This window comes from Stenella coeruleoalba, assembly GCF_951394435.1.
Source record: "Stenella coeruleoalba genome assembly, chromosome: 6".
Classification (NCBI taxonomy): domain Eukaryota; kingdom Metazoa; phylum Chordata; class Mammalia; order Artiodactyla; family Delphinidae; genus Stenella; species Stenella coeruleoalba.
In genome coordinates, this window is record NC_137151.1 from 67727087 (window position 1) to 67750412 (window position 23326).

At 39.0% G+C, this 23326-nt stretch overlaps 1 protein-coding gene across 3 annotated transcripts in view; it reads right to left on the reverse strand.

Moving 5' to 3' along the window:
- SLC25A12 (solute carrier family 25 member 12) overlaps positions 1–23326 on the reverse strand; it is a 106996-nt gene that overhangs the window by 73430 nt on the left and 10240 nt on the right. Inside the window, exons 1-2 of one of the 3 annotated variants that reach the window (XM_079925258.1) lie at positions 17835–18098; positions 16833–16886 (exon numbers count right to left, since the gene is read on the reverse strand). In XM_079925258.1, coding sequence (XP_079781384.1) covers positions 16833–16886; positions 17835–17846 — 66 coding nt within the window. In that variant the 5' untranslated portion in view covers positions 17847–18098. Of the gene's footprint in view, positions 1–181; positions 287–16832; positions 16887–17834; positions 18099–23326 lie in introns of those variants that run through there. The other 2 variants (XM_079925259.1, XM_079925260.1) reach the window with 2 other exon arrangements.

The following is a 23326-nucleotide window of genomic DNA, read 5'->3' on the forward strand; positions in this document are numbered from 1 at the left end:
ATCATCTTAAAATTGCAGGACATCAGGATAAAGAGAAAATCTTAAAAGTTTTCAGAGAGAAAAAATAGGTCATATATAAAGAATTATGAATCATGGGCCTCAATGTTTCCCAACAGAAACAGTAGAAGCTTGAAGACATTGCAGTAAGGCACTGAAAATTCTAAGAGAAATGATTTCTCACCTAGAGTTCTAAACTGAGTCAAACTTTCAACCAATTGTAAGAGTAGGTTAAAAGTACTTTGAGATATCCAGGTTCTCAAGATTTTTTTTCTCCCTTTATGTACCCTTTCTCAGGAAGCTATGATAATTCGCTCCATCAAAAAGTGAGCATGGGGGTTCCCTGGTGGCGCAGTGGTTGAGAGTCCGCCTGCCAATGCAGGGGACACGGGTTCGTGCCCCGGTCTGGGAAGATGCCACATACCGCGGAGCGGCTGGGCCCGTGAGCCATGGCCACTGAGCCTGCGCGTCCGGAGCCTGTGCTCCGCAACGGGAGAGGCCACAGCAGTGAGAGGCCCGCGTACCGCAAAAAAAAAAAAAAAAAAGAGAGCATGGACCAAGTAAGAGAAAGACAGGGGATCCAGGAAACAGATAATCAAATCCAGTAAAGTGGCCAAGGGAAATCCCAGTACAACATTTGTGCTGCAGGTCTCTGGAGTGCCATTCCTGGCTGGAGCAGACAGAGGGCTCCAAGAGGGCAAGCCACTAGGGAAACTGTAATGTCAGCGTATCCAAGGCATTTGGTACGTGGAAAATAACATAGGGAGGAGCTTAAATCTTTATGCAAATGCCCTCCTCTCAATGAGACCTACTCTTCATCAGCCTATTTCGCATCACCACCCATGCCTATATCATATTCCCAATTCCTCCAGGGTGCTCTGCTTTTTTTCCCCCTGGCACCTATCACCTTCTAACATACTATATATTTTACTTCTTTATTATGTTTACTGTATCTCTCAACTAGAATGTAAATAACACAAAAGAAGGAATTTTTGTCTAGTTTGTTCCCTGATGTATCCCCAAGCACCAAGAATAATACCTGGCACATGGAGGGCACTCTAAACATTTGTTAATGAATTAGTACTAGGTACACAAATCACTAAGTAAATGAAAAGTTAGGTAATTTTTAACTCTATAAAAACATTAAATTATGAATAAGTACTTCTTTTGTATAAAAATAGAAAATATTATAATACATGACTTGGCTGAAAATAAACAGAACTTAGTCATAATAATGTAGATACCAAACATTAATAACAATTACAAATATGCTCATAAGAATGGAGGGAGAAGAATGCGGGAGGAAGTAGTATAAAGAAGCTAAGTCCTCATCTGCTATAAAAGAAAGTCAATAGTGTCTAGAAACAGCAGTATAGAAATATGAAGGGAAATATCAAAATGAATAGCTAGAAAAGTTACAAGAGCTTGCTTCTAGGAAACAAGATGAGGATGAGAAGGATAAGAGCAAAGGACGGTTGGTCTGCTTTTTGGTTAAGCATTTCAAATGTCCTCATTTGTGAATCTGTCTAAACCAAGCCACTAGCTCTTTCAATAAGGAGAGAGTTAAAGTTTTAAATATTTCCTTGGTTGTACTCTGAAAAATACCGTAGAGGCTATCACAACAAATGCTCTATCAGCCTGCACAAGAAGCAGCCCAAAGGTGGACACATTTTTACTAGCTGGTACTACCAAAAGCACCTAACTAATATCACCCCAAAAAAAGTCATGTTCTCTCTACATGCTATAAAAGTCATTCCTGAAAGGGTCCTGGGTTTATATCCTGGCTCTACCACTAACTCGCTGTGAGTCCTTCAACGATGCCATTCTCCTCCCAAGCCTCTAGATAAAACACGCATCTATAAAATGAAAACTAAATAATCTTTGAATTTTAAAACAATACACATGCAAATACAGGATAAAGAAAAAATAAACTGAATGGCATTGATAGTGATAGTGAGTGGATTCTACTAATTCTAATCAACTGCTTCTTCTCCTCCTTGAAGTTCTTCAATGTATAGCATAACATTGTTATGCTATACATTGACATGTATACCCTGACATGTTTACCAAGATACGAAAACCACCAGAGTTAAGGACAGGCAGGAGTGGGGAAAGGCACAATGTCAGGGAGACTACTGCAACTGGAAAGAGGGATCAATACAAGGAAGTATAAAAATAGAATTTTAAGAGACTGACAAGTCAACAACTAACTAGAATAAGTGCCAAAGGTATGAGAAACATACACCGGGAACCAAAAAGAATGATTCATTTTGCGGATAGGTAGGAAGGGATTGATGGGAAGGAAAAGAAAATAATGTTTAGAATAGGCCTTGAGAGTAAAACTTAATTTCAACTGCAAATGGAGAGAAGTATTTCAGGCTTAAAAAAAAGCAAACAAATACAGAAATTTAAAACATATATTTATTTCTTTTTGGGGGGAGGAGGAGTTAGTTGGAGAAAGAAATGGTAACAAAGAGAGGGTATACAAAGATATGTAGAAGAAAGTGAAGCTGAAAGGCAGTTTGAGACCAGATAGTGGAAGACTTGGAATGCTAAACTGAATAGTCTGTACTTTATCCTGGCCATGGGAAGCCACTGAAAATTTTACAACAGGAGAGAGACATGATCTGACCTGTGCCCTCTCTGGAGGCAAAGTAAAAGGTGGACTGGAGAAGAGAGAAACTGACTGGGGGCAGGGAGACCAAGCAGTGGCTACTGCAACGATCCAGGTAAAAGAGATTGAGGCCTGAACCAAGGCAATGGGAGTGAAAATGCAAAACAATGGGGACTTTCATCCACTGCTAGCAGCTTTTTCTTTTATTTATGATTTTAATGCTGTCAATTCATACCATTCAAAATTCAAAACGATATACAGTGAAAAGTCTTCCTCCCACCTCTGTCCCCAGTCACTCAATTCCTCACTCCAAGGGCAATCAATTTCTTGCATATGCTTCCAGAGATGTTCTGTGCATAAACAAGTAAATTTTATATATAGGATATATATATATATATATACATATGCCAATATATATACATACAAATATGTACGTATGAATATTCTTATCCATTTGTTTTTTACACAAATGATAACATACTGTTTACATTGTTCTATACACCTTGCTTTTTCAAATTCAGGCCTTTTAAAAAGTGATTTAGGGCTTCCCTGGTGGCACAGTGGTTAAGAATCCGCCTGCCAATGCAGGGGGACATGGGTTCGAGCCCTGGCTCAGGAAGATCCCACATGCTGCGGAGCAACTAAGCCCGTGTGCCACAACTACTAAGCTTGCGCTCTAGAGCCTGCGAGCCACAACTACTGAGCCCATGTGCCACAACTACTGAAGCCTGTGCGCCTAGAGCCCATGCTCCACAACAAGAGAAGCCACGACAATGAGAAGCCCGCGCACCGCAACCAAGAGTAGTCCCTGCTCACCGCAGCTAGAGAAAGCCTGTGTGCAGCAGCAAAGACCCAACACAGCCATAAATAAATAAATAAATAAATTTTTAAAAAGTGATTTAGCAACATATATGTACATACACACAAATATACATACATGTCATATATAAAGAACCATAGAAATGCTCATATTCTCTGACAAAGAATCCTGGGCCAACTTTTATGAGAAATTTAAAAGAATTAAGAACTAAATATAAAATAAGAAAATACAAGAGATGGGTTATGGTGATCTTTGTTCTCTCACTTCACAATTTGAGTGTTGCTTTCTTTAATTAGCAGATGTCAATTTTCAAAAGAAACAATATGAAAACATTTCAGAGTATTTACAAAATACAGCAACTAATTGTTCATTTCTTTTGTCACAGAGGTGTCTAATATCTAATACTAATACCTAAATTTGATTGCCAGGACTATCACCACTATATACACAGAACACAAACACACACACACACACACACACACACAGAGAATGTATACTGCACTTACTGAATCACCAGGATTTCACAACATTCTTGACTTTAAAACTATCAGGAAACAGAGCAGCCTTAGCACAAATCACCAAGGACACAGTGGCCAACAAGGAAAACAAATGCTTTTGTTGACATGTACTTGGAACAGGCTTTGCCAGTATCTTAGGTTATAAATGATGCCAGAGAATCACTTACCCTGAGGTATTTTGCTAGTGTTTTCCCCAACTCTCCTAGTCTATTTTAACTTGATTTTAACTGAAAGATAAAGTGCATAGCTCAGAGGAAAAAAACACAAGTCTTCTCACCTACAAGGAGTCAGTACTTGACTTCTGCAGGAGACAGTTAACTAATTAACTCATTAAATTAGAGACAATTACTTGGCAATGTCAGTGAGCCTGCTGCCTGAACAGACAAAACAGAAGAGGGAATTTAGAACTGAAACTAGAAATCTACTCACAGTCAGTCAAGAGACTAAAACATTTTAGGTATTATGTTAACAAAGAAAAGCAGGTACCTCAAAAACAGGTGATACGTTTAAACCGAAAAGTATTTTTTAAAAGAAGACTGACCTGTTTATTTTAAATAACTTCATTGCTTTCAACACTTATTTTAATTGACTGGATAATAATGTTTAAACAGACCAAAAAAAAAAAAAAGAAACATGGCCTAAAGTAACACATACAGCTAGAAATAGGAAAAGGTTAAGTGGCCTTATTGAGACCTTCTCTTTCTGCTAACCAAAATGACTTGCATGTTTACACTAAAAACGATAAAAAGCAATTTAAAAAAAGTTTTGGATCTCCTAGACTAACACTTATGCTAAAATTTTAATATATTAATTTAGTAGTTTCACAATATCATTTCTTTTTTTTTTTAAGTTTTTATAAAATTAATTAATTTATTTATTTTTGGCTGTGTTGGGTCTTCATTGCTGCAGGCAGGCTTTCTCTAGTTGCGGTGCATGGGCTTCTCACTGAGGTAGCTTCTCTTGTTGCAGAGCACGGGCTCTAGGTGCACAGGCTTCAGTAGTTGTGGTGCGTGGGCTCAGCAGTTGTGGCTCACTGGCTTAGTTGCTCCGTAGCATGTGGGATCCTCCCAGACCAAGGATTGAACCCATGTCCCCTTCATTGGCAGGCGGATTCTTAACCACTGTGCCACCAGGGAAGTCCCACGATATCATTCGTATTTTGTTCCTATCATTTCAAAGACTGAACTAAAATGACTTTAAATGAAATTAACCAAATATTATATCCATACTCCAAATAACTTTAGAGTTAATCATTTGCCATTTCAAATATGTTTCTTAAGCAGTCATAAATCCCTCTTGGGCAAGAAGTCAAGGACACATGAAAGACACAGACAAGAAGTAGCTGACAGTATCTGAATAAAAATAGGTAGTCTGTTCTCTCGATTAAACTTTTTCCTAACCTAACGCAAGTATTTTAATGTAAAAGTGCACATAGCTTTGACATTTCCAGAAATATTTGAATTTACTTTGAGTATAGTTCATATGTGTTTGAAAAAGCCTTGACATTCTGAAGCTTGAGAAAGAAAATGGATCTTAATGAAAAATTAGAATCTTTATACATTTATTCAAAATTATTGCTGATAAAAGACAGTAGGGTTTCATATACAGATTTATGTTGTACTTGCACTGAACTACCTCTAGCACCAAGTGATAAGATCATGTTATCTAGAAATGTTTTGCCTATCAAGCCTACAGATCAACACATCAAGACCTCACTTGACTGTAGTAAATTGGATAACAGTAACTCCTTTGCAATTTACCAAATTTAACCTTAAGTAACCTTTAGAATGTATGCAACCTACATCACAGGTCAACTATAAAGTAGACTTTACGTAGAGTCTATACACAACCCTAAATTTCCATTGAGTAAGGAAAAAAAAAAGTTAACTTAAAATTCAATGACATGAATGAGTAAACCCAAATAGTCTAAATGATATTAAATTACCTGTTTAAATGGTTTAAGTTCAAAAACAGATTTTATTTGATGTTCGATATTTCTAAAAGATTTTCCAGAGATTATAAAGGAAAATTCTGACAGGCTGTGACTAGAAAGTTGGTTACTTTTAAAGAAATTATACAGTGTGTCAAGATAAAGAATTTTCTTTTTTCAGTAATACCAAAACAAGGTAATATATCTAGAAGCACTACTTATTAAGCCGAAAATCTGCTTAAATCAAATCTTTCAGGTTACTTTGTTTTCACTTTTAAAACATTTATCAAGCACCAACTTTGTGCTGGGCATTAGGCCTGGTGCTAGGGATGTAGAGATCAAAAAAACTTAGTTCCAGCCCTCAAGCTGCTCAGAGAGGATGGCATGATGGACACTGAAACTAAGGTCAGAAAACAGGGACTAAGCCTGGGTCGTTAACTAATAGAGATTTCTTGAGCAAACACATAGCTTCTCAGAGTCTCTTTAACAAGAAGTTACAGAAAGATAGATATTTTTGTAAGGGAGAAAATGAGATCTTGAACACCAAAGTACTTGGAAATTGTAAAGCTAATGCATATTGACATACTTATTCTAAAATGCTTAGAAGACACAGAAAAGCAGAGGATCCCAGTTTCCCTCTTGCGTATTGAATTTTTCAGCTTCTGCTCGAACATGGAGGAGTTACTCTTCTAACTCCTCACCTTTATCCAAACCAAGGTTTCTTTGGGGTTGACTTCCACTATTCTTGGGTTTACCAGAAAATCAGTCCTGACTGGTCTAGGCAGCTTCATCTCTGCTCAGCCAACATGTGGCTGTAATATGAGTCAAAACACACTGTTCCTCCATGACTTTGCTCCAATTAAGATACACTGACATTTTCAGATCTTAACATCCTTGCAATTTCAGTAATTCTCAAACGACAACGTCACAAAGTTCAGTAACTACAAATATCACGTAGAGCATTTCCCATATAGAAAAATGAATTACATGAACAGTGGAGGAGAAAGACAGGTACCAAGGCAAGAGCTGAGCATATGAAGCTAATCCTCTTGCTGTCCTTCACTATCATTACTGCTCTTACTCCTAATGGAAGCCAAATTTAGTCAGGAATGCATGCCCTTTCACTACACACTCTATGCAACAAGCAAAGACCGCAACAGATCCAACAACACAAACCCTGTTACAATAGTACAATGTGGAATTCATCTATCATAAATAATATTTTAATGAGAAAAAATAATTTTTTAACACATATGGTCACATAAATTTTAACAACTCTATTGAGCCACATTAATTTTTTTAAACAGAGATTTTAATTAGTGACACAAAATTTTTCTGATATTTACTAAAATCTACAAATGCATTAGGAAAAGGCAGTTTTATACATCTAATTAGCACTTTCAGTTGCATATTTCACGTATACTAGAAACAAAACCTTCTATTTAATTTTGCAAAGAAAATTCTCCAGAAGTCTTCCTTTCTCACTCTGATTGCTTCATGAAATACTATTCTCTTTTTGCTTTAATATATGTATTTTTTACTGTCCATTACAGCAAGTCCTACTGTCAGCTACTAAACAATGCAATTTCTAATAGAATGAGGAGGTGTAAGACTCTCGTTAATCACTGAAATCAACTAAAGCTACCATAATAAACTAAGTCTATCAAAACAACCCCTAAAAATGGCCAAAAACCTTGTAAATAAAATAATGACCCCAGACAAGTCAATAACTGGAACTAGAATGCTTCTCAGGGCAGATTAAGTTGAATAATTAATTTGCATTGTTTTTAAAATAAATACTTCAATCTCTTGGTCTAAGTAACCATGGGAACATACAAGGAGCGTACACACTTATAAGCCGGGGCAAATCACGTTTGACAATCAAGGTGCAGCTCCTAGGAGTACAGAATGCTTTACTGTTGGTAAGCCTTGATTAAATAGCAAGATTTCTGCCATGGAGAAAGAAGGCCCTTTATCCTGGTAGGGAGCAAAGACAGATCAACAAAATGCAATGTAGGAACCTGGCTTGGGTCCTGATTTTAAAAAAGTAACTTTAAAAAAATCAAACAAGGGACTTCCCTGGCGGCGCAGTGGTTAAGAATCCACCTGCCAATGCAGGGGACATGGGTTCGAGCCCTGGTCCGGGAAGATCCCACATGCTGTGGAGCAACTAAGCCCGTGTGCCACAACTACTGAGCTTGTGCTCTAGAGCCTGAGAGCCACAACTACTGAAGCCTGTGTGCCACAACTACTGAAGCCCGCTCACCTAGAGCCTGTGCTCTGCAAGAAGAGAAGCCACCGCAATGAGAAGCCCACGCACTGCAACGAAGAGCAGCCTCCGCTCGCCACAACTAGAGAAACCCCACGTGGCAGCAACGAAGACCCAATGCAGCCAAAAATAAAAATTAAAAAAAAAAAGTTATCTTAAAAAAAAAAATGAAACAAGCATGGAAATTTCAACGTGAATGGAAATCCATGTGGTTAAGGAAAAATTTTAGGTGTGACAACGTATTGTGGTTTGGTTGGCTTTTCAGAGTCATCATCTTTTAGAGACAGACACTAAAGTATTTATGCATGCAGTGATAGGATGTCTGGAAATTGCTTCAGAATAATCCAGTGCAGCTGCAATATAGATGAAGCAAAATTAGCTATGATAGTTGGTGAAGATCAGTGATGGGTACATAGCAATTCATTATGCTACCTTCTTTAAATTCATATATGTTTTAAATTTTCCATAATAAAAAAGGCTTTTTAAAAGGTTACAAAAAAACGAGATGATTCTACACTTACTACCATACCTGTATTGCCCTACAATATTAAGTAAAAAAGGCATGTTGTATTAACATACATAAAGCAAGTCTCTTCCATTTACCATACAACCTTGAAGAGGTTGCTTAACTGTTCTGGGGCTCAGTTTTCTCATCTATAAAATGGGAATATTAACGGCACCTACCTTATAGAGTTGTTCTGAGGATTACATATGATTTGTATAAAACACTTAAAACATTGCCTAAGACATAATAGTAAGCAAACAATAGCACAGTCCTAGAAGCCCAATACTGGCCATGGCACTGGTTTCAGTGAACGATGTTTCAGAAATTTCAGCAGCACTAAGTAAAAGAGAGCTGGACAGAACAGGGAGATGATGATTTTTTAAAAATTACACACATAAAGAATGAATTACAAGTCTCTCTTTCACATCTGTGTCTTGGTATTTCTTGGTTGGACTATTTTTCCTTCTCTGATTCAGAAAGAACAACTGAAGGTTCAAAAGAAAACTCTACATATATCTTCCACAGTCTCCCAGTCTTAAGACCATGGCTCTACCCCTTCTCAGAACCTACAGACTTGTGAGAAATTACCTCTTACGGTGGTATTTCTGAATGTGGGGATTTGTGAAGATCTTCAGACTTATATCTCAAGAATGTGAGTAGGACTTCCCTGGCGGTGCAGTGGTTAAGAATCCGCCTGCCAATGCAGGGGACATGGGTTCGAGCCCTGGTCCGGGAATCCCACAGGCCGTGGAGGAACTAAGCCTGTGCGCTACAACTACTGAAGCCGGCGCACCTAGAGCACGTGCTCCGCAACAAAAAAAAAGCCACCGCAATGAAAAGCCTGCGCACCACAACGAAGACCCAACACATCCAAAAAAAAAAAAAAAAAAGAATGTGAGTAATTAACTGATTAAATGTACATAATCATAAACACTAGCATCTTAGTCACTTTATAGGTCCAGCACAGTTACCTGGGGAACACAAGGGACTGAGATCCTTTTCAGGAAAGAAAGTCCTCACCTCAGAAGAAAAGGAAGGGGACAAAGAACTAAGCTTTACTAGATTCTCCATGTGTCAGGCACTATTTACACATTACCTTATTTATCTTCATAACATCCCTACATGCTAGATATGGTTACTCTTTCTTAGACAGATGAGGAAACAGACTCCAAAAGTAATGTAAACACCTAAGGTCATATAGCAAAAAGGGATCAAATAAGGATTCGAGTTCTGGTTAGATTACAAAGCCCATGTAGGTTCCAGCTACACTCTGTGGCCTCCTGGATGAAAAGGAGTCAACCAAGGCCCAGCTCAAGATATTCTAAGAGTGCTGTGGACAGGAGGAAATTAAACTGAAAGAATCACAGTCTACTCAAGGCAGTCATCCACGACAAGGTACAGAAATGTATGAGAAAGCTTACATTTCAATATGATCTATCTAAATACAATGTATTTAAAATATAAATTGAATCATTCCACTTCCAAGGTGAAGGACCTTCAGCGGTTTCCATGACACTCTTTATAAGAAGAATCCAAACTCTTCTTCATGGCCTACAAACAAGGCCCTGCTTGGTGTGGCTCCTTCAGCCTCATCTCTTACTGGCCATGCACCCCCTCACTCACTGATGCTTCAGGCACACTGGCCTCATTTTTGTTTGTTGAACATACCAAACCCTATCACCATCTAGGCCCTTGCACTTGCGGAACTCTCTATACCTACCTTTCAGTTCTCAGCCCTAATATCACTTCCTCAGGGGCCTTCACTAGCCACCATCTTGAAAAACAATCACCTTTTCCATCATTCCATTTATTGGACTTGTCACAATCTGTAGTTGGTTTTGGTTTGTTTATTTGTTTCTCAGTGTGTGGTCTTTGTTATTGTCTGTCTCACCCCTACCTAGAATGTGAGGTCCTACCTTCACTAAACTCCTCTATCTTATCTACAAAGGTAGAACCACACATATGACTGGCCTATCACACAGAAGACAATTAAAAATGTATTGATTGGTAGTAGAACATAGATGGCATTTAATAACACATTTTTTCATCTTTTCAATTATTTTTTAATCTGTCTAGCTGATTCAAGGATAAAGTCTTCACTATGTTGCTAGTATGCCCTTAATGCCTAACACTTTTTTATTAATAAGAACTCTACATAGTTTACGGCAAATACTTTATAAACTAAAGATAAATGTTATCATCTTCAATTCCTATAGTCTGAAAAACTGGTGAAAACCTGTTATTCAGTGTGGCTAAGAAAACTATAGATCTCCTTCTGTGTGTCTCTTACTGGGTTCTACAACCCAATTTACACTGCAAAGTCCTTTTTTAACTTCAGGTTCTGAATTACTAAGTTCTTACTTTTTAAATTATTCACTTGCTCAAAATTTAATACATATACATTGAAATTTTGTTTTTATTTCCCCCGAATTCTTTCCCCAACCAAGTTAACATTATCTATCCTTCCATACCTTTCTTAATGTCCATTAAATTATATCAAACATATATGTTTAAATATACATACAACATATATGAAGTAATGTTTAGAAAAGTAGAATCATTCTACATAAACTTTTTTACATCTTTCTTTCCTCATTTATAGTACACTGAAAATCCCTCTAAATCAGCTGGAATAAGCCTGACTCATTCTTTCTCGTGTCTGCATAATTTTCCATGTTATGGTTATTTCATAATTTTTCTACTGCTTCCCTTTGATAGCATTTATTTTGTCCCCCCCTTTTTTTCTATTTTTTGAGGGACAATTGAGTGCTGCCACTAACAACCTTGTACATATATATTCTTATGAGTATTTTTATTTCTCTGGGATAAATATCCCAAAAGTAGGACTGCTTGTTTAAGTGGTATCTTTTTATTTTAAACCATTGCCAACTGCTTTGCAAAGAGTCTTTGTTTCCACAAATGCAGTATGAGAGCACCTTTCTTCTCCACATTTGGCCTCAGTAGGTGTTATCATCTTTCAATACTTGATAATCTTATTAGAACTGTAATATTGTGGTACACATTCTACACTTTGGAAAACATAGTCCTAACTCATATTTCAACAAAATAGAAAAGCCTCCTGCTAAAAGCCCTGCTTAATTCCCTTCTCAGCCACAGGTTACTGCCAAAAGTAAATAAATACGTAATATGTAAACAAATATTTATTGAATAAAGCACATTTCTTTCAATCAAAAATTTATATGTTATCATAAAAACCCTAAGGAAGAATCACTCTTTGCTTTACATTAGCAGCAGCATCTTCTATACCTACTTTCTAATGTAAAATAAACAAGATAGAAAAAAATGCATTTTCATAATTTTATATGGGATATGATCTTCACTGTTACATTGGTGATAATGAAAAAAAGAACAGGATCAAAATAATATTTGGTTTCTACATTGCCATACATTTTTGGTCTAGCATATATAACGGTACAGTCTCAACATGTATTGCTTTTATCACAGAATACATTGGTAAATGAACAACAGAAAATCTATCAACTAAAAAAAAGACAGAGGGCTTCCCTGGTGGTGCAGTAGTTAAGAATCTGCCTGCCAATGCAGGGGACACGGGTTCGAGCCCTGGTCCGGGAAGATCCCATGTGCTGCGGAGCATGCCTGTGTGCCACAACTACTGAGCCTGCGCTCTAGAGCCCACAAGCCACAACTACTGAGCCCACGTGCCACAACTACTGAGACCGCGCACCTAGAGCCCGTGCTTGCAACAGGAGAAGCCACCGCGATGAGAAGCCCGCGCAACAAAACGAAGAGTAGCCCCTGCTCGCCACAACTAGAGAAAGCCTGTGCACAGCAACGAAGATCCAACGCAGCCAAAAGTAAATAAAATAAAATAAATAAATCTATAAAAAAAAAAGACAGAGATCTTGAAAAATCATTCACTTAAAACAGTTTTTTGTTTTGTTCTGGTTTGGTTTTTTCGGCCCCACTGTGCAGCTTGCGGGATCTTAGTTCCCAACCAGGGATTGAACCAGGGGCCACAGCAGTGAAAGCGCCAAGTCCTAACCACTGGACAGCCAGGGAAGTCCCTTAAAACAGTTTTTTGATAAACCTACTTTGCCACAAAGCACAGACCAAACCAGATTAACTCTTCATTTTGAAATTCGTCAGGCTTATAACAAACAGCCTGTGACATTCCTGTTGTCCTCACCTCACCTCCCTCTTCATCGTTTCTATTGTCTCCTTTTGCTACTGTATACCTCTGATGTAGCAAATTTGGTTAAATGATAGTGTGTGGGTGAGAGAGGTAAAAGAAGGCATAAATCAAGAAATGACAGTTGTAAGGGTAGCAACAGTAAAATATTAGTTTGACAGATGGTTGTAAAATTATAGCAGTCTAACACATAAGAATTCATAGCTTTGCTCCAATTTTATGAACTTGGGTGACAGGAAAAAGCAGAATCCTAGTGAATATTATTGTTCTTTTTTAATTAATAGAAAACATAGCTCATCAAAATTTGAGAAACAATGAACACAGACAAAATAAACCTATTTCTCTATACTCAAACCATAATGCTTTACTCTCATGAACTTGCACACATCATTCCATTAAACATAGATACAACAGCACTTTCAAACAGGAATATTTTGCTGTTTACAAAACAAATGATTTTTTGAGCCACACCGACTATTCGTGAATTTAGACAGTTAATGCCACAGATCTAAATTTTACAAAAGAGAGCTTCTAACTGCATTCTAAAATTCAAAATTAAATCTTCTCTTTAAGTAGCTCAAATGACCCTGAACTCAAGTGACCCCCAAATCCTACCAAAACCAAATTATACTAATAACAGAATAATCTAGATTTTAGTCTTTGACTATACCCTTTTTGTGAAACTCTAAACTCCCATGGGATCATTCTCCCTAGTTCCCCTCCTCCTCCTTCCACTTCAATTGAGGATATCACTTATAAATCAGTCCCTTATTCCCTGTCTTGTTTATTTTATAAGTAATCCCCCTAACCCAAGGATTCATCTACCACCTGTACAAATTTGTATCTGACTTTTTTTTTTTTTTTTTTTTTGCGCTACGCGGGCCTCTCACTATTGTGGCCTCTCCCATTGTGGAGCACAGGCTCCGGACGCGCAGGCTCAGCGGCCATGGCTCACGGGCCCAGCTGCTCCACGGCATGTGGGATCTTCCTGGACCGGGGCACGAACCCGTGTCCCCTGCATCGGCAGGCGGACTCTCAACCACTGCGCCACCAGGGAAGCCCCTGTATCTGATTTTTACTTACTGGGACACATTTATTTAGCAACCAAACTTCAAACTGCGCCCCCCCCAAATTCCCAAAATAGATGCCTTATAAATTAACATCTATTCTAAAAATGCCAGATTCACTACTCCTTCCTTTACTTTCACATTTAATACCAAATTCAATTGATTCATCCCTTCCAAAGTCCCTGGTATTGTCCTTCCATTCCATTTCCTCAGCCATCAGCCACTCCTGATCATTATCTCCAACATGAATTATTTCAATAGCCTCTTAACTGATCTCTCTACCTACTTCCAACCTCTCCATACTTTATCCAACATACACAAAGAGCTGCCAGAATTCACCACTTCAGTTTGCCCACTCAGAAACCCACAGTGCCTTCCTACTGTTGCAAATCTAAACTCCTTGGCCAAATGTTCTAGGTAGTCACAGTGTAAAGGTACTGTTTTTCATCACCTAAGTAACTGGATTTTTTTTTAACTTCTTAAAAAACACAGCTGCTGTTAGACCCTTACATACCTCTAGCTTTCAAAAGTCATCCCATTTCAAGATCCCACAAGTGGCAGAGTATAAGGGTTAAGAAGATGGATTCTATAGTTTGATTTGAATCCAAATCTCTACCACTTATGAGTTAAGTGACATTAACCAGCCAATTAACTTCATCTGTTTAACAGGGACAACAATGCTATCTCCTAAGGTTGTTATGAAAATTAATAAAATACCCTTACCTGAAATATTGTAAATCAACTACATGTCAATTAAGAATTTTTTTAAAGAAAATTAATATAATACCCTTAAAGGACTAGGTCAATACCCAGCATACTACAGAATGATCAGTAAATTATAGCCACTGTCATTATTATCACATGACCGCAATTATCTGGACAAACCAACTTGACTGTCATACCAGAGGCTATGCCTTCTTGACTCCCTCTACCAAAAACTGTGGGAGATGGAACCCGTCTCAAAGAGGAGCTTGTCATATGTCCATTACCATTCAAGTCTTGGCTCAATCCTCCCCTGTAATTATTCAATATACTAAACTAAATACAAGTGCATACATGGCACACAAATAATCCTCAGTAAATATATGTAGCAACATTAAGTTATAAAGAAATGCATAGTTAGTATGTATTTTTGCCTATTACCTCTAAAATATTTATAAACCATATGTATCTAAAACAAAACTTTCTAAATAATGTTCTACAGCTTCAAGTAACTATAGTTTGAAGTATTTCAGACAGAAATTTTAAAATCTATGTTACTTGCTAACTGCCCTCAAACTGATTCAACTAAAGCTGCTTCAGCTACTTGACGGTAAGTTATCTCCTCTGTCTCTTACCAATAACTCTTGGGTCAGTGCTTTACAGTTAGGGCTGAACATGCAATTATAAATTCCACAAAGTTTCAGTATAAAAAATAAGGGCATCATCAAAATAATGTGTAAAAAGATAAGATTTAAAAGTTTTCAAAAAGCTAGGCACAGTCCCAGCTCTCTCTGTATTTGCATTCTCCCCTCTCCCCAAAAACCAAATCCATACAGAATCACAGATTTTTTCCATAGGATTTTTAAAGCTGAAAGGACTTCAGTTCACATTCCCTTATGGCCCACTGAGTCCCACATGAGAAGATGAAGCCCAGGAAAGCCAGATAATTAGCTTACAGGTACCACAACCAGATAGAGGCAGGGCTGGCAACTGAACCCAGTGTTCCTAACACCTGGGTCAGTGCTCTGTTCATCACCTACTGCAGCATTTTCAAATGATTTCTTCCATGCCTACTTAATTTAGAAAATAAAATGAACTATATCCATGAACTCCTCATAAAACAATTGAGTACATGGTGTGGTTAACACTGACATATTTTTGGTTATTTTCAAGAACAACTGTGAGGAATAAAGGTTTTGAACCATAAATAGAGCATTTCTATCACAATTACTTTTGTTCTGGAAATGATGCTTCCCTTCAACAGATTTTATAAAATTTAAGATTCTCAATTTCACTAATTGGTCATCTGTGAAGCGTGCTCCCCAACAATAGCTTAAGCAACTCACATGTCTCAGATAAAAATGTCATCTATTCCAGGCTGATCTGTATATGTTAGAGTCTGTTCCTAATATAGAATCATAGACTTTTGCAGTTGGAAAGAACCTTGGAGATCACCTCTCATTTTACAGAGGAAACTAATACCCAGCAGGGACCTGCCCAAGGTCAAAGTTTCTATATGAGAACCATGTCCAGAATAGAAAGTTCTTAAAAGATTTCAGAGAAAAATACAACATTTGGTAGAACACCTTAGCTTGTCTCCCTTTATATGTACTTAGGTACAATTTCCTGCACGCAGAACTTTTGAAATTTAAGAAAAGAAAGCAAAACAAAAAAACTAAGCCAATTCTTTAGGCGTCTACAGCAAGTCACTGATCCTAAAAACTTAGCAGAAGTGAAGGTGGATCCTTGCAAGAATCCCAAACAGTAACATTTTGTAACACAACCCCCAATGCCCATGGACATAATATAAATAAACAGAGGGTGAAAACACACAAATTAAGAACAGTTATAATATTCTTACCTCTGTAACAAATTACACAGTTGCTTAGAAGTAGGAAAACTTTATAAGCACACAGCTTTCAAGGAAAAAAGAATTTTAATCATCATACCTATCAATTGCACAAGAGTGTCAATACATTTTGAAATTTTATTTTGGTCACAATGGTTAAGAGAAGATGGAAATCCTTTTTAGTGTTTTTTTTACATGTCTTAAGTCATGTTAAAAAATGTGAGGGAAATCTTTTTATAAAAACGTAATAAGAGACTTATAATCTATATTATCTATTGTCAAGTTCTTAAGAATACATGAAAATAGAACATTCCTGAAAGTTAAGGCCTAAAAAGTACTAGACTTATATCTCCCCCACCAAGAAAAAGCACAGCCCGTAAGCCAATTTACCTGTAGGAATATGTTTCTTAACTCCTGAGGATCACCTCGCTTGGTTGTCTGCACCTGTAAGAAAAAAAAAAGCCAGTTAATGCTTCACTAGAGACCAGGCAATCTCTTGAGATTACAGTTCACAAATGCCAGCAATCAATGCTCTTATCTTTTATAAGGGCATTTAGCTTAAAACAAACCAAAAGCACTAATACTGATAACAACTGTCAAATTGGAGCTCTGTGACCACAGGGTGGAAAGACAGGTGTGAAGAGCCTAAAATATAGCAAATCTACCACATAGATTTCCCCTGGACTGGAAAGGGAAGGCCATGAGGATCAATTCCCTACCTATTCCACATCCACCAGCAACACATTTGGCAACCACCCACCTTCAAATCAAGAGGCCATTAAGGCTAGTAGAGACAACAGGAAAGTTGAAACTCCCAAATTAATCGCATGGCCTACTGGCCTTTCTTCCCGTGGAAAGCAATCCAGAATATAATTATCTCCACGCCCCTCTCTTTCTCCACCCAACCTAAAATCATGAAAACCGCTGCAACGTTTCTAAATACTTTAGCCATCCTGCCACCTGCAGCTCAAATGCCAACCACTGCCCCCTGCTCCAGAGGCCCCCAAATACTCAATTACTCACCCCCTCCCCCACCGCGGTACACAGATGCCTTAGGCATCCCCGGCTATATATGCCACTTCCTCCCACTCCCTTTCTGATGCCCTCCAACCCCTGGCTCACAATTCCATGTACCCAGGGCAGGATACTACGCTTCCTTCACCGACCTGTGGCCCTTACAAGCCCCTCCAACTCAAAATCCCTCCTCCTTCCCCTCCCCCGGCCGGGCATCCTCTCCCTCCAGTCCAAGCCCCGCACGGCTCTCCCTGGAGCCCCAGGACACGCTATCTAACAATCAGGCAAAGAAGTAAATAGGAAGAGGTGAGGGACTGCAGGCACGGTCCCCGGAATGTCTCTTATGAAATAAAGACAGCAGCAGAGAGTTAGAGTCACCTTGACCGCCATGCTGTGCTCAGAAGCCGGGGACGAGCGAGTGAGCGAGCAGGGCCGAGCTGTCAGGGCACGCGCGCGCCGCCTTCCCGGCCGCGCCCGCCCTCCCTCCCGCTCGGTCGCCGGCGTCGCGCGCGCCTCTATGCAAATGAGCCCGGGGCGGGCGGGGCCGGCAGGGGGCTCGGCGTCCCAGCCAGAAAGAGCTGGCCCGCGGGGCGGAGGAGAACGTGCCTCCCGCCGGGGAGACTGGAGGACCAAGCCGTGGGATTCCGGCGTGCCGCTTGATTGCCGGCAGCTGAGCAGCCGCCAGGAAAGCCCCAGGTTTCTTAAGGCCTCTTAGTGGGTGTGGCTTTGGGAGCCGACTTCAGCCAAAGTCGTTTTCTCCTGAGACTCAGAGCAACACTTGGGGCCTAGATTGAGCAAGATTTCGAAGGATCAAAGAACATGTTCCGTTTGAAAGAATAACAGCAAATGAATTGATGACAACTAAAGGGAAATACTGACAATAAAACAGATTGGGAACCACTCACTCTGGGGAAAGCCTAAGTAAACATAACTTGAGAAATAGGTCCTTAAATTGGCATGCGATGAATACGCTTAATATACTTGTGCTTCGTGTACTGTTATAAAGCTTTATTAGTAGACTCCACATTCCTAATCACCCAAATCCTTTGTGCATGAGGTGGGGCACAAATGCCAAAGGGGAAAAAAATCCATTTGACAGGGCTGGCACTGAATCCTGGCTCAACTTGCCTCTACATAAACATTTCCAGCCCTGTCTAAGAAAGGGTAGCTCTACTTTGAACCAAAATAATGTCTCTCAAACTGAGTCTTGCCATTATGACTATATTGAGCCAAATATTGAGTCATTCAACAAATGTTTGCTGGGCATCTATTATATGCCAGATACAGTCCTGCTTATAAAGAATACAAAGATTAATAACATATAGCCCTTACTGTCTAGGAGTTTACAGATGGTCAGTGCTTCCCCACAACCCCAAACCTAAGTGTATTTTTTTTTGTTGGTTGATTGTTTGTGTTTTTAAACCAAGCAAGCTTCCCGTTTAAAAAAAAAGTCTAACAACTCCAAGGTTTAGCTTATCTCATTTAGCGCTATAATCCCTCTCCACCCTCTTTTCCATTTCCAGTGTTGAATCTCACAGGAGGCTTCCCTTTTCTCCAGTCTCACTAATCATAATATTTGTGTTAAGTATCCAAGTTAATATTGTAGAAATAAGGCAAGTGGACTGGCAAATGGAAATTGTTGATAAGGAATGATATATTACTAGTACTCCTAAAGTGAGCTTTTCTGCTGCAGTTGCTTTAACTGTCTGCCACCATCACATCTCTTTCTTCAGTCCGTTCAAAGTTCTTTTAACAATGTAATTGGACATAAGGATTTACAAATTCATATTTTGTTTTGCCAGCACCTTATGTCCCTGATACTCTGCTCTCTTATTTTACGAAGTTTCTCTAAGTAGGAATCTCAAGTTGTTTATTTTATGCTACTTTTCAAGGGAAGGATGTCTGTTTGTAGCCCAAAGTCCCTTAGTTTGAATAAAAGTACTTAAGGGAAAGAAAGACATTTATTTAAAATGAAGGGATTATTTTCTATTGGAACACATTGTTGTTGACCAAATCCATACCGTTGGAGTGAAATTTAGGGACAGACTGGCCACTTGTAGAGAGGAAGACAACACTACATTTAGACAGAACCCACCACAATAATTCATAGGTATAGGCAGGCACCAGGCCACAATAATAATTTTCTTGAATAAAAAATAGCTGATCTTTGAGCAAGCTCTAGAGTTTCACTGATGCCAATCTAGTTGCAATGGAGATGATAAAATAATTTAAAACTAAGGCTGCCAGCTACCCTAAATAAAGAGAAGTTAGGAGAGCTCAGCTACCCTAAATAAAGGTGAATTTTGGGACTTCCCTGGTGGTCCAGTGATTAAGAATCCACCTTCCAACGCAGCAGATGCGGGTTCAATCCCTGGTCAGGGAACTAAGATCCCACATGCTGCAGGGCAACTAAGCCTGTGCGCCGCAACTACTGAGCCCACGTGCCACGACTAGAGAAGCCCGTGCAACAGAAATAGAGTAGCCCATGTGCCACGCACCGCTACAAAGACCCAGCACAGACAAAAGAAAAAAAAGGTGAATTTTGCTAGGTTTTTCATCTATCCAAATATAACAAACAATAAATTGAACAAAGGTATTAAAAGTGTGTACTGTGGGATGAACTAAGTATGGAAATGAATACAAAAGCCTATGAGTTAGAGCTTCTGCCCTGAAAAACTTCGAAATCTGTCGTTCTGTTATGATGATTGCCTAATAGTATTGTTAGATGTTAAAACAAACTACAACTTACTTTTTCCTGAATTGTAGATGATCAGAGTTGAGGGAAAACTTATTAGTTAATGGAATAACAAAACACAAACCTGTCAAATAAGATTCACAAAATATTTGGGAAAAGGAAGTAGAAACAATTCAAAACTTTTTATAATTTTTAAAAATAGAATGCCAGTATAGAAATTTATAACTTTCTTTAGACTGCAAATGATATCTGTAAACAAGAAATAATTTTAACACCTTGGCACAACTATAAGTTGAAAACTTGATAACTGAGTCTAAAAAGAATGACATTTCAGAAAGTGAAATTGGAAGTTAAAGGCTAAGAGACTAGCTGCAAAGGTACTGTCATTAATAGTCACTTTTTAGAGTTGGTTTCATAAAATATTTAATATGAAGCTTGACTGAGCTGGAAATTTAAATCTGCTTGTGAAGTCCTTGCCCATGAAAATAATATATTACCCCCAGATGCAAAAACGAAGTATGGGCTTACTAGACAAATCCACAGAAATATGTCTCCAACTCCCAGGCAGCTGACATTGCATTAACTTTGTGGGTGAAAGTTGGAATTATCCTAATGCCTAGCGCCCTAATAAACTAAAATGTAGTTATTAAAACAAGAGGCAATTTCCAATGAGCCTGTTCTGCCACAACTCCTGGCCCTCCTTCTATCTTAAATAACATGTTCTTTCTGTTTATATTCTAGCTCCCTCTGATTATTTTACTGACATGGATACATTTTTGTTCCCATTTCCATATCCCACACAGCTACGACGGATGCCATCTTGCAAGAACTAAATCAAGGTGGTGTACAAGCATGTAGTAGAGCATTAGGATATCACTGACTAATTAAACCAGGAGTGGGGCTCCTCCTAGATTAAGGGTACATACACCACCACTATGATGAGGAATAAGCTGGCATTTATGCCATCCCCACATCAAGATGCTCACTTAACATATTTGAAATAAATAGCATAATGAAATAAATGGCACATACACACAAAGATATTTGAACATCTGGAAATTTTAAGTGTAGATTGGTTTGAGCCTACATCTAGAAGTATAAAATGGTTCTTTATATTTTATTGAAATATTGCAAAACCTATAAACTTTATAAGTTGTGCTTTCAACGTTTTCCTTGCTAAGAGTCTATATGGGGAAACGGCAGGGGTAGACTGGGCAGAAGTATGAAGAGTTAAGTGTCCAAGTCTGAGCAAATTATGTTTCAGTTGGTAGGCTGACGTGGAAATCAATAAATCAGAAATTATTATTTCAACCCAAGCCACTTATAGTTAGATACTAGATAAATGACACATTTTAGGACTTCTCTATACTGTACAAGTATTATACTCCCTGTAGGAACATTGGCGCTAATTGAAATAAATTCTCATTTTGGTGGAGAGGGAAGAGTAGCATATCAGAAATCAGATGAAATAGCTGTACTCTTGCAATTGCATCTTCCTAAACTGCTCTTCCTCACAGTCTGACTCTAAGTCCTATAAATTATGCAATGCAGATAACAGTGATCTTAGTTTGGGACCACAGTCTTCTTTATTCCCTTGTGGAGGCAGTAACAGCCAGTTTTCTTTTCAATAGATTTTGTAAGGAATTCATGGAATGAGCTGCTCTAGATGTTGAAGGCTGTGAGTGCCCTATTACTGTATTAGTCATGTACAAGCTGGTATTTAGTGGGAAACCTTATGATCAGATGGAGGATTGAACTAGGTGAGCTTTAATGCTTCTTTTTTTTTTTTTTTTTTTTTTTTTTTTGTGGTACGCGGGCCTCTCACTGTTGTGGCCTCTCCCGTTGCGGAGCACAGGCTCCAGACGCGCAGGCTCAGCGGCCATGGCTTACGGGCCCAGCCGCTCCGCGGCATGTGGGATCTTCCCAGACCGGGGCATGAACCCGTGTCCCCTGCATCGGCAGGCGGACTCTCAACCACTGCGCCACCAGGGAAGCCCTTAATGCTTCTTTTAACACTCTAATGTTATGATTTGGAATGACCCAAATTTTAGTTAACAAACATTTATTAAGCGCCTTGTGTTGGTACTAAACTTGCTGTTGCAGCTATAGGAAATATAAGAAAAATAAATAGCATGATTCCCAAAGCATGGAGAATATTTTATTGCGGCAACAGCTACTATTCATTTTTTCAATGAATAAAGCTGAAAGAATGATACCAAAACCTTTGTATATGCCAAAGGCCAAGGCAGCTTTAGGTAATAATTGGGTAAAAACTCTGTGGTTTGTCACATATTCCCATTCCAATCAAAAGTATATAACTGGAAGAGCAAACATCCTGCCCAGTCCTTCAGCCGCTCACCCCTCCCCTCCTCTGGGGATTTACTTGGATCTGGTTTTTGCCTCCCTTCCACTCAGAGGTCAGTAAGGAAGGATGCTTTGGGTCTGATCCAAAGTAAAGAAAAAATTTCCACTTTAAAAATTGTGGGCTTCCCTGGTGGCGCAGCGGTTGGGAGTCCACCTGCCAATGCAGGGGACAAGGGTTCGGGCCCTGGTCCGGGAGGATCCCACATTCCGTGGAGCCTGCACTCTGGAGCCCGTAAGCCGCGGCTGCTGTGCCCGTGGGCCACAATGCCCGCGACGGGAGGGGCCCCCGCGGTGAGGGGCCTGCTCGCCATGGCAGGGGGTGGGCCCCCAGCTCGCAGTGGCAGGGCAGGGCCCGGGTGCAGCAGCGGGGACCTAACGCCTCCAAAAATAGATAAATTTTTTAAAAAATTGTGCTGGGAGAAAAGCAAAGACCCCAGAATATCCAAAGCAAACTTGAAAAAGAACAAAGTTGGAGGACTTACACTACCTGGCTTCAAGATTTAGTATAAAGCTAAAGAAATCAATATTGTATTGTACTGGCTGGCAAAAGGATAGATAAATAGATCAATGGAACAGAATAGAGAGCTCAGAAATAGTTCCAAAATTATAAAGTCATTTGATTTCTAACAAAGGTGCCAATGCAATCTAATGGGGCAAGGAGTCTTTTCAACAAATGACACGACTAGCTAGATATCCATGTGGGAAAATAGAGAAACTTCAACCTCTACCTCAAAACATATACTAAAATAAATTTGAGATGAATCATAGACCTAAATGCAAAAGCTAAAATCATAAAGCTTTTAGTAGAAAA